The 12,101-nt window shown below is 33.1% G+C and overlaps 1 protein-coding gene across 1 annotated transcript; it reads left to right on the top strand.

Moving 5' to 3' along the window:
- The first annotated feature begins 113 nt into the window (after nucleotides 1-113).
- ORMDL1 (ORMDL sphingolipid biosynthesis regulator 1) lies at nucleotides 114-11,995 on the top strand. Its single transcript, XM_074302874.1, has 4 exons — nucleotides 114-278; nucleotides 1,736-1,916; nucleotides 5,190-5,341; nucleotides 10,477-11,995. The coding sequence occupies exons 2-4, from the start codon at nucleotides 1,743-1,745 to the stop codon at nucleotides 10,610-10,612; spliced, it is 462 nt and encodes a 153-aa protein (XP_074158975.1). The 5' UTR covers nucleotides 114-278; nucleotides 1,736-1,742; the 3' UTR covers nucleotides 10,613-11,995.
- The last annotated feature ends 106 nt before the right edge of the window (nucleotides 11,996-12,101 follow it).

The raw sequence follows: 12,101 nt of genomic DNA on the forward strand, positions 1-12,101 counted from the left end.
GTAGTCCAAGAATCTTAGAGGCGGATGAGAAGCCGTGGGCTTCTAGCCCCGCCTTCAGAGCGCCCAGTTAGGATCTGATTGGCGAGCCTTCCTGTCACTCAGTCCGCCGCGGCATTCCGCTCGTAAGGCTTCCGCTAGCGACGTTTTCGCCGTAGAAAAGAGCTCGGCTCTGGTTCCAGCAACCTGCCGGTGTCGGGCAAGGGCGGGAGTGCTTCCTCGAGCATTGGGAACATCGAGTGCCGCTCTCCGTCCTTCTTCCGCTTGGTGCCCGTTTTGAGGTAAGTTCTAGTGGGAGGAGTTGGGCAGGGGAGCTCTATATTGGCCCCGGAGCCCTACCGTCGCCTTGACTATCTCGAGCCACGTCTCCGTGCTGGCCCCAGGACACCGACGGTGTAGCAGCCTGGGGGAGAAAAGGATCCGCCCTGGACCCGACTGCCCTGGCTCTCGCGGTCCCTCCCCCACACCTTAACCCCCTAATTTCCGCGGGGATTTGTGCTATAGGGCCGGTTCTAAGAAACTCTCCAGAGCCCCGCGTGTGCCAAGTCGTTTTATGGCAGCTGGGGCCAGCAGCGGAGACTGGGAGGGAAGGGGAGGTTCCGACCCTTGACCTTTAATCGTTTCCCCTGTATAGCCTTCTGGTGACCTGACCAGTGTGGGAAATGTCTTTTGACGTTATGGGAAGGCCATCTCTTAGTGGTAGGACTGAAAAGTTATTACTTTTTTTTCCCCTGCAGATTTTGTATTTGGGTAAGGCAAGGTAATGCACAATTTTCAATGATTTGAGTTGCAGGGAATTAACTTAGGACGTTTCTAACACACTTTTAGCTTTAAAAGTGTCCAGAAGACCACTTAAATTTGTTGTAGAGGATTATATTCCCTTTAAGGTTCGTTTTCACTTTGAGATTCTGTGTTTCAATACTGTGACTGATTTCCCAAAGCCGTGGGATAATGGAAATTATGTCAAACACAGACGGTTTCTTTTTAAACTGACCCTGCTCAGCTTTTTTTCTTTCCATTTTTGAACTTCTAAAAGACTATTCAGGATATAAATGAGGTATTTCTCTTAACAGTAGTAACATTGAAGGGTTGCTCTTTTTTTAAAGCAGGCCTTCTGAGAAAGGGGATAATTTATTCCTTTATTCCTCTCCCGTGAAAGAAAAAAAAGATTTTTTTTTTTTTGGCCATATTAACTATTTAGAGGCGCAAAATATTTGTGGGATGCCAAAACTTATGCTTTTCAAATAAATTTGACTTTACTAAGGAAACTAAGAAAAAAATTTCCCTCCCTGTCTTTTGAAGTTTTTAATGAAACTTTTATATTTTAAAAAGTGCTATTTAGCACTGGTTTTTCAAGACTTAAGACATTTTGAAAAGTATAATTTGTCCAGTGTTACTTCCTCTCAACAGTATAGCTATTTTAAAAACACATCCTCATTTGTTCCATCTGGAAAATTCATCCACATTTTCTATTGTGGATTGTCATATAAGAAATCTTTGGGAGTAAGCTTTTAGAAGGATTTGAATTTGGAAGCTTAAATTTGACAAAGATACTCTACAGAAATTATCAGTGTCTGCTTATGCTAGATATTTTCTCTATTTCCCCTCTACTTTGAAACAACTAGGAGATTAATTGCAGTGAACAAGTCTTTCTTGGTGTTTCAATAGGGTTATTTTAAAGAATCTATTCATCTTTTCAGTGATAACAACTTTGTTTGATTTCATTGCTTCCCTACAGAGTTAAAATGAATGTTGGAGTTGCTCACAGTGAAGTAAATCCAAATACTAGGGTAATGAACAGTCGTGGGATGTGGCTGACATATGCACTAGGAGTTGGTTTGCTTCATATTGTCTTGCTGAGCATTCCCTTCTTCAGTGTTCCAGTTGCTTGGACCTTAACAAATATTATACATAATCTGGTAAGAACTTTGCCTTATTATAAAATACTTTGCAAAATTAAGGAAATAGTTCTATCAGGAAGTAAAAACAAAAGTAAAGTTTAAAGTAATCAGGAAATTTGAAAAGATTTTTATTTTGTAAATTATACTTTGTAAGAAATTCGTATAGAGAATTAAGTATTAAAATTTAAGAATGAGCTAGAACAATATAATTCCAAAATATGTTTTATAAATTCTTTATAAAAATGAAATTTAGCACATATTTTAAACTGTTGCATAATCTTTCATAAATGAAAGACCATTGGCAGATGTTATTTTTCCAGTAATAGTAAAAGATTTGTGTTAATCCCTTTATATACACTGTAACCCAGTCTCTCTTGCAACCAGCAGTTCTCATTTGTAATGTGGCTAATTAGGACTGAACACAGTTTGGCGGGGCAAGGAGGCAAAGTTAACTAGATTTGCATGGGACTCCAGCCTATATGATTTTAGCCTTATAATCTGACTCTGACATAGTGATCCTAAAGCCAGCCAATGTATAGATTAAAGTCTACTTCTAAAGAAATTATACACAGTTTGACCAAATAAAATATCTTAAAATATTTAAATATTGTATTCTAAACCAGAGTGCACTCAATTTCTTAGACATAAGAGAACTGGCACTAATTTTTTACCTCTTTTTTTTTTTCTTTTTAGTTCATACCATACACTGCAAATTTCCAGTAATTATTTTCTTTTTATTCAGTGTCAAGCTTACTATTACAATCATTAGTACAAATGGAATTAACTTAGCTCAAAGTTTAAATCTAGTCAATTTTTCTTGAACCCAATACAATGTGCATCACTTTCTGCCTTTTGTTCCTTTAATACTAAGTCTCTTGTAGAGTACACATGTCCTATTTACTTTTAAGTGATTATAGAGGCATTAGATTAATAATGTAGTTAATATAAATACTCTTAAAGACTTACATTAACAAAGCACTGTTATGCTTATATGCATAATATAAAATTTTAGGCACAGCTATGTGCCTTTGTGCATGTCTTTAAAAATTGCAGCCAAAAAGGGGTTTGAAAAGTTAAATGTAGCAGAGGGCCTCCAGACAAAGTATATATATCACTCATTGTAGGACAGCTCTTGTTTTTTTGCCATTTTCTTCAAGACCACACCCACTTACCACTTTTAAAATGACTCATGAAGTTGTTCCTTTGGTCTCAGCTGGACATCAAGTCCCATTAAATTTGCTTAATCAGCATAAGCAAAGAAAGATTGGGAATATTGCTTTTTGAGAGTAAAGACTATTAGGTTAAGTTCTTTAGCATATATGCTGACACCTGTTTTTAAAAGTGTGTGTATTTACACACACTTACCTCAAACTGAAGTTTTTAAAAAAAAATTTCTCAAATAAATGGATAGCTTCTCTATTAAAGTCCTTGTACCAATGAATTTGCACATATTTATAAGCAGACTTGATATACTTGAAGCAAGAAACTTTTACTCTGTTCTAGCTTCTCAATCATTTCATTTTTTAAATGGCTATAAACCATAAGAATGAACTACTTGGTAGAGTTAGAAGTCAAGGATCAATTGTAATATATTTATGTAAAAAATACTTTAAAAGCATTATGTAATTGTGAACTATAATTAGATCAACATAATCGCTATATAGTATGAGATCCAGATATTATTTTAAGCATAGTAAATCATATTTTTGCAAAAACTAATTTATAATTACATTCCCTCCCCCAACAATCTTGATTGCTCAAGTTTTGGGTAGGGAAAACGTGATACTGTGAAGAGAAAACTAGCATATTACCTTGGACTATTTATTTTTGTTTTAGAGGACAGCATTCTTTTTTTTTTTTTTTAATTAATTTTATAATTATAACTTTTTTTTTTTTGACAGTACATATGCATAGGTAATTTTTTTTTTTTTTTTTTTTTAATAACATTATCCCTTCTACTCCCTTCTGTTCCGAATTTTTCCCCTCCTTCCCTCCACCCCTCCCCTAGATGGCAGGCATTCCCTTACATATTAAATATCTTATAGTATATCCTAGGTACAATATATATGTGCAGAACCGAATTTTGTTGTTGAATTCGGAAGGTAAAAATAATCTGGGAAGAAAAACAAAGAAAAATGCTCACAGTTTACACTCATTTCCCAGTGTTCCTTTTCTGGGTGTAGCTGATGCTATCATTGATCAATTGGAATTGGATTAGCTCTTCTCTATGTTGAAGATATCCAATTCCATCAGAATACATCCTCATACAGTATCATTGTTGAAGTGTATAATGATCTCCTAGTTCTGCTCCTTTCACTCAGCATCAGTTGATGTAAGTCTCTCCAAGCCTCTCTGTATTCTAGAGGACAGCATTCTAACATAGCCTAAAAGAAATCTTTGTTAAGAAGCATTTGTTTTGGTTTTTCACTGGAGATTTGTGTGTGTAATTTTTTTTTTTTTTTTTAAAGAATAAATGTGACCTAAAAACAATTCCAAAGGAATCATTATGAAAAATGCTATCCACCCCCAGACAAAATAACTAATGGAGTCTGAATACAAATTGAAACATACTATTTTTCATTTTATATATTTTTGTTTTGTTTTTTCATTTGGATCTGTCTTTTACAATATGACTACTAAGATAAGCTGTGCTGCATGATTGAAAATGTATCATCTATAAATTGCTTACTGTCTCAAGGAGGGGGAAGGTGAGAAAGTGTAAGAGAAAATTTGGATTTTAGAATTTGTTTTTTAAAAAAGTTTAAAATTGTCTTTTTATGTAACTAGGGGAAAAATAAAATATTTTTTAAAAAATGAATAAAATTGGCTCAGCATAACAGTATCATTGGTTCTGATCTGGTACTTTGTTGGAAAGCCAGTGGCTAAAAATGAATCCTTGCATTTCTAACTACCTGCATACCGAATGTGGAAGAGATTAGAAATTCTCTGTATTCTATTGTAAGCTTCAATATTTTAATATAAAATATAAGCTTCATGGGCTTACTTTTTTGTCTTATATCTTCTGTCAGGTCTGACATAGACTCATGGTAAATTTTTGTTGATAATGGCTCAACAACAGAAGAGGAAAAAGGTAGTGTTTTTTTCTTGCTACTATTTTTGCAGCACTTAAGTTTTATCATCAGACTGACCTATTGACGTTCCAATAATAATGAAAGTTTAAAATTCAAGTTGTTAATACAAAGGCATGCATACTGACTCTTTTTGCATTCTTTCATGCCTATAAATACAAATGTTAAGTTCCTTTTTGGTGATATACTCTTTATTTTCTAGGGAATGTATGTATTTTTACATGCAGTAAAAGGAACACCTTTTGAAACCCCTGATCAGGGTAAAGCCAGGCTGCTAACTCACTGGGAACAACTGGACTATGGAGTTCAATTTACTTCTTCACGGAAGTTCTTCACAATTTCTCCAATAATTCTGTGAGTAGAAATAACTCACTTTAGAAAAACTTGAAGAGGGAACAATTATTTTTAATTTTTTTTTTTTTTGAACCACTGCAGGTATGGGAATGTTGTAAGAATCTTTATGTTAGCAGGCAGGTGGTAATACTATTCTCTAAGCAACAAGCACTGAGAGAACCAAGCTCTGGAAGGGACATGAGAAAAGTCTAAAACAGATTCTCTTCCTTTGTAGAAGAGAGGGGTCAGAACAAATAGATTTGAAATATATGAATGTAAGACAGTGGGACTATCCCACATCCTGCCTCCCACTAATCTTCCTAAAACATTTGTTTGCTTGTGTCAACCTCTGATTAGAAACTAGGCAGTGTCTTGAGCACAAATTCATTTTTTGAGTTAGCTTGACATTTAAGGTCCTCCAGAATTGACTTATCTTTTACCTTGAGATGCTACTGTTCTTTTCCACAAAATATCTGCTCCAACAAATTGGTGTACTTGGCATTCTTTTACCATGTTTTCTCTATTCCATTTTTCCCCCCTTATGCCATTCATCCTGTGTAAAATTCAACCAGCATCAATTTTTTTTTTTTTTTTTTTTTTTTTTTTTTTTGAGCACCTATCTTCTTCAGGACATTGTGCTATTCTCTTTGGGATATCAGAGGTATAAGATATGGTGCTTGCCTTCAGGAAGTGGGGATAGGAAAGTAGGAACATAAAATAATCTAATTTTTTCATGTTTACAGAGTATTTTCTTCATTAAGACTCTCAGTATATTAATCCTTTCCACAAATGGATGTTATAGTCATTTGTGATATTACTCAGAAGTGAATGAAGTTGCCAGACAGCTAGTAAAAGTTAGAAAAGATATTTGTAATTCAGACCTTCTTATGTCAAATCTGATATTCCTTCTAATATGATCTGTTTTCACATTTTCTCATATACATGTACAGGCATACCTTATTTGATTGACTATATTGCACACTTTCCATTTTTTATACTTTGAAGATTTGTGGCAACCTTATTACATTAAGCAGATCTAGTGGTGCCATTTCTCCAACAGCATGTGTGCACATCATGTCTCTTACATTTTTGGTATTTCCCTAAATAGCTCATCCTTTACATCATTATTCTCCCTGTTTTGGTAGAATGTAAACATTGATCTTTGATATTACTATTGTAATTGTTTTGGGACATCATGAACTGCTCCCATCTAAGACGGCAAATTTAATCAATTAGTCTACTTCATGAACAGGCTGTTCCCATTTCTTTCCCTTTTCTTAGGCCTCCCTACTCCTTGAGACAAAAGTATTGAAATTAGGTCAGTTAATCCTACAATGGCCCCTTAAGCATTCAAGTGAGAGGAAGAATCAATGATGTGGCAAGCATTATTATTGTTTTACTTTAAGAAATTGGCCACAGCTATTTCAGCCTTTAGTAGTCACTACCCTGCTTACAGCAGCCATCAAGATTGAGGCAAAACCCTCTACCAGCAAGAAGATTACAATTCAGTGAAGATTCAGGTGATAATTAGCATTTTCTAATAATTGTTTTTTATTTAAGATATGTATTTGGCTTTTATTAGACATACTGTATAAACAACTTCTATATACAGTGGGAAACCAAAATATTTCTGTGGCTTTATTGCAATATTTACTTTATTGTGATATTTGATTATTGTGTTGGTTTGGAACTGAACCTAAATATCTCACAGATATGTCTGCACAAGTGTGAGAGATAAAAAAGAAAGCTTTAGGGGAGCTCAAAGGAAGGAGAAGGGAGGGTGAGTTCTTTCCAATGTATGTAAAAATCTGCTCTCTTGAAAGCTTCACCTTTGGTAGCCACATAGGTGATAGAGTAAATTGAATTTAGCCTCCTGCTTAATATGTTTAATAGCCTGGTGATGCCAGGCAAGTTGCTTAACCTTTCTATATGTTGGTTTCTTCATCTGTAAAAATGAGGAGATTGCACTCTGGCTTCTAAGGTTCCTCTCAGTGCTAAAGCTCTGATCCTATGAGTTCCTCGTTCAATGGTTACTTCTCTTTTGAACTATTATTATTATACCTGTCTGTATCATTCAATAACGAGCACTAGCTTTTTCATACTTGATATTTTTGATCTCATCAATTTGGTTTTCTATTTTTTGAACCTTTGCTACATTATGAGTTTTGTATTATATCTTTTCTCCCCAACTTGATAAGTCCTTTAAAGCAATAAATTTTATGTCCTCTTTCCCTAATACTAGATGATTTATTACTAAGTGGCATGATATGTGTGTGGCCTTTAAAAGTGAAATCAGAATAAGATAGATAATTGTGAGTTAGATTGTGAATTAAATAAGTTGAGGGCAAGTCTTCATTTAGATGACAGAACTTGAACTTAGAACAAAAAAATAGTCGGGTTTTGAAGAGTAGATAGGAAAACATCATTGTTTGTAGGAAAATTTTCATTTTATATAGCTCCTTTTCTACCTAATATATTCAGTGCTTTGTATAAAAAGAAAATTGTCACTTTTAGTCTTCTCTGATACTTTCTTTTAAGGAGTTAATGACCTTAATGTTATATGGATACATTCAACAATAAGGCAACTAATATGTACTTATGTTCTAATAACACCAAACAGCTCTTTCCCCCCCCCCCCCATAACCCCTGCATTTAAAAAAGTGCTATAAGTGTTAATTTAAATCTATTATATATTACAAATATTATAATGCTTTACATTCTTCAATCATTTTCTCGATGCAGAAACCAGAAGGTCAAGGAAATTGAGAATGCCCAAAGTATTATAGCTGGAAGTATTAAAATGGATTTAAATTGCAGAATGAGCAAAGGTGTACTTAAAAAGGTTTAACAACAAGCTTTCTAGAAAAGTGTGTGTGTGGGTGTGTGTACACACAGACATAAGGTGTTGCAAATTGTACTGATATAAAGAATGTGTAGTTTCTGACTTAGGTAGTCTTTTTTACAAATTTTGTATAGCCATTTGATTTCTGAATACTTTCATTGATTTTTCCAAACTCTATAGACAATTTAAGGTTGTAGTTCAACTATATTATAGCACAAGAATTTACATTCCAATCCACAGTTTTCCCAAAAAATTTATTGCTTTTATATCTGACATGTGGTCTACTATTAAACCATTTCTCAGTCTTATAAATTATATTCATTAACCCTAAGTTTTTTGCAGCTTTAACACTCCTGATTGCAGTAATGCTATGTGTTTCCCTTTAGCTTTTTGTATAGTTACAGGAATCAGAACACTATATAATTCTACATTGTTATTTACAAAAGCCCCAAAATTATATAAATCAATTTCATATTATGAATTTTCATTGCTATAGGTTTGTTTTTTTTTAATGACCTATCTATACCCATGGTGAAATTAGTTCTTCTTAGGGACAGCTGTAACTGATAAATGAAAATGTTTTCACTGTTCTTCTCTGATAAAATATGTAAGTTTGTGGGTTGAATTCTATTATTTTATTAAATGAAATGTTGTGAAATTTATATGATCCAAACAGATATTTAACTTAAGATTAGTGTTTTTCAGTACCAATCTTTACATTTCCCCCAAAGTTCTTACAGTGTTAATTTTTGCACTTTTCTGAAAGTTAATTGAATTTCACTGGAATACAGTTGAAAATAATGAAAATGCTTTAAGACTATCAGTCATTAAAGCAGGATCCTACATGATAGTCTCTTTATCAAACCAGAATAAGAACAGAAATATGCATATGTAATCCAGCAGTTGTAACTTGTAACCCACATGCTATTTATTTCCAGTACCAGTTCTGAGCTGCTAATTTCAGCTTCAAGCTTGAAAGCTTGGTCTGATTTTTTTTTTATTAGATTTGTGACAAGTAGAATATGTTTTAAGTGATTAATTTGTTTTATTGAAGATATTGAGTCATCAAGGGGTAAGTACAATTGATAATTTACAGTGTTACATGGTAAATTTTAAGAAAATTTTTGCTTTTTTAAACTTCCTTTCCAGCATTATATTAACACCAGAACAAAATGTGATTATAAATTTGCTTTAAATATTTATTATTGGAACCATAATTATTTAATGTGTAGACTGTAACATTGAAAATAAACTGCTGTTGTAAGCTACCTTAAACAACAAATGGGGCAAACTAGGTGGTGCAGTGGATAGAACACCAGCCCTGAAGTCAAGAGGACCTGAGTTCAAATGTGATCTCAAACACTTAATACTTTCTACCTGTGTGACCCTGGGTACTTAACCCCAACTGCCTCAGCAAAATACAAAATATATTATTATTATTATTATCTTTCTAGTAGGTGAACGAACTATGCACTGGAGATAAATCCTTTTCTTAGAAATTATAAATGCTTCATCAATCATGATACAGATTTTTGACATTATCTTCTTTAAAAATCTTTACCTCACTTTCTTTTGTGATGTGTTCTACTGTTCTTGTTGCATTTTAACACATATATATATATATGTAAATGTTTACATCAATTAATTGTTTATTTTCTTTCATCCAGACATTTCTAAAAATATATTGTGGATATAGCAAACTGAGTAATTACTTAGTTATAGTTTTGTACCTGTATACTTAACTACTTTCATGACTATCTTATAAAGCAGAATTTAAGAGTGAGGGCAAGTGGGTTAAAGAGAATATTAATTTTTTGTTTACCTCTCTGCCTTCTCCAATAGATTAGAAATTATCTGTTCACACAAGAAACTACCTTCCCAATTATAATCACAAAAGAACAGAACATTTTATTCTCTGCCTTCTTTGTGTCAGAACATTTTACAGCTAGTTAGATTTCATTCTAATATTATCTAGTAGTAGGTTGTATTAATTTCACAAAAATCAAGGTTTGATATTTGAATCCAAATGTTAAATTTAAGCAAAATAGTTGGAATTTATAAGTGTTTAATATTTTTCCTTTTTAACTGGTTATGAACCTGTTAGACTATACCACTAGACTTCATATGGGAACATTTTTTCATCTAAGTTAATTCATCAAATATTGTCTTTTGTTTTACTTTTTCCTCCCTTGCTTTATATATGTAACTGCATTAACTACTTTTAAAAACTTTCTTTTAATGAACTTTTCCTCTATTTTGCTTACTTGTAAATGACAACTTTTTTAAAAAACCCATACCGATTTTGTTTCCACAGATATTTTCTGGCAAGTTTCTACACCAAGTATGATCCTACACACTTCATCTTAAACACAGCTTCTCTCCTGAGTGTGCTAATTCCCAAAATGCCACAACTGCACGGTGTTCGGATCTTTGGAATTAATAAGTATTAAGCTGAAAATGTGAAACTGAACCATTCTGACCAAAACTTTGTGGCTACTGCTTTTTCTATAAAGAAGGAATAGGTAGCATGCTATGCTGTTTACATTGTAATGTGCAATGGGAAGTTTTTACATTCAAGGTCTAATACTTATTTGTATGCTATTTGGAAAAGCAGATTTTTATGACATGCCTCTTAAGTATTTAACAGGTCTGCTAAATTTTTGCAGACGTTTTCCAGGACAGCAGGGCAGGCCCTGCTCACAAATGATTGATAGTATAGTACGGTGAGAGCAGAAAAGTTCTGTACAAATACAGGAGTCTTGAGGATAGGAGTAGCTTAGTTTATAATGAAAGGACATTATGTAGAAAGAGTTACTAATTGTAAAAGTCAGGTTGAAGTACATTTATATGTGGAGCAGAATCATCCTGTACAAAAGTGAAATGCCCTATTCCTAAGATAGCCAGCTCTCTTTTATTTTACTTATTTGCTCTTTATTTTTGCTGGCTTATGATTCTGTCTCTAGACCTGGTCAGTTCTGGATGTATCAGAAGATGATGTGCTTTCAACCTTATAAATAGGGTGTCAGTATGGCTTACTGCAGCTTTCTAGTGAATCTTAAGACATTAATTTTAGGCAAAGCAAAGTTCTGCTGGAATTTTTGTTTTTTAAAGGGCTGCTAATCATTTTTGGAGGAAAAAAACGATTCCAGGCAGTCTGAAACATAATGTGTAATTCTTTGATTATTTAATTGAACCATTTAATGGTTCACTCTCTATCTGGAGAGTGATAGTTAAATTTTAAATAGACAGCTTAGAATATAAGGAAATTGTCTAGTAAAAAAAATAACTTTCTCCAGCCATGGTACAAAATAAGCTACTAAACACTGGGTGTGGTTTTTTTGTTTTTTTTTTTTTTTTTCCTAGTAGCTTTTCAGTTCCTTTCCTCCCTCTCCAGTTTGCCTATTAGTTTTCAAGGTGGGTATCAATTTTAAGTGGTCAAGGAAGTGAACTTAAAAGTTATTTTAAGCCAGTCACTAGACCATTCTTATTGATATACATAATTCCTTATTGTGGTAAGGAATTCTTCAAAACTTTGTTAGTGATAATTAGCTATAGCAAACATCAGAAAATAAATTATTTAAAAATTTAGCATTCCAAACTTCAATCATTTTTTTGGAAAATAAATGAAAATTAAAGTAGTTTTACATTACTTAAAAATCACTCTATCCTAAAAATGCCATACTATCTTTAAATTGTCTCGGGGAGATCATTGTTTTGCATCTTCAGTATGGAAATCTGTTATGTAATTGACTTTGTATGTTTTTTGTTATTTTCCCACATTTTGAAACACTAAGAAAAATGGGTGTTTTACTTTAATAAATATTATTTTTTAATGGATGTAAGATTATTTCAACAGATGTAAAAATTGTCAACTTTTCCTAAAAATAATACTTATGGTGGTCTTTCCTATTTTATTTTAAATCAGTTTTATAACTTTAA

Source organism: Sminthopsis crassicaudata, chromosome 3 (genome assembly GCF_048593235.1).
Source record: "Sminthopsis crassicaudata isolate SCR6 chromosome 3, ASM4859323v1, whole genome shotgun sequence".
In the NCBI taxonomy this organism is placed as follows: Eukaryota; Metazoa; Chordata; class Mammalia; order Dasyuromorphia; family Dasyuridae; genus Sminthopsis; species Sminthopsis crassicaudata.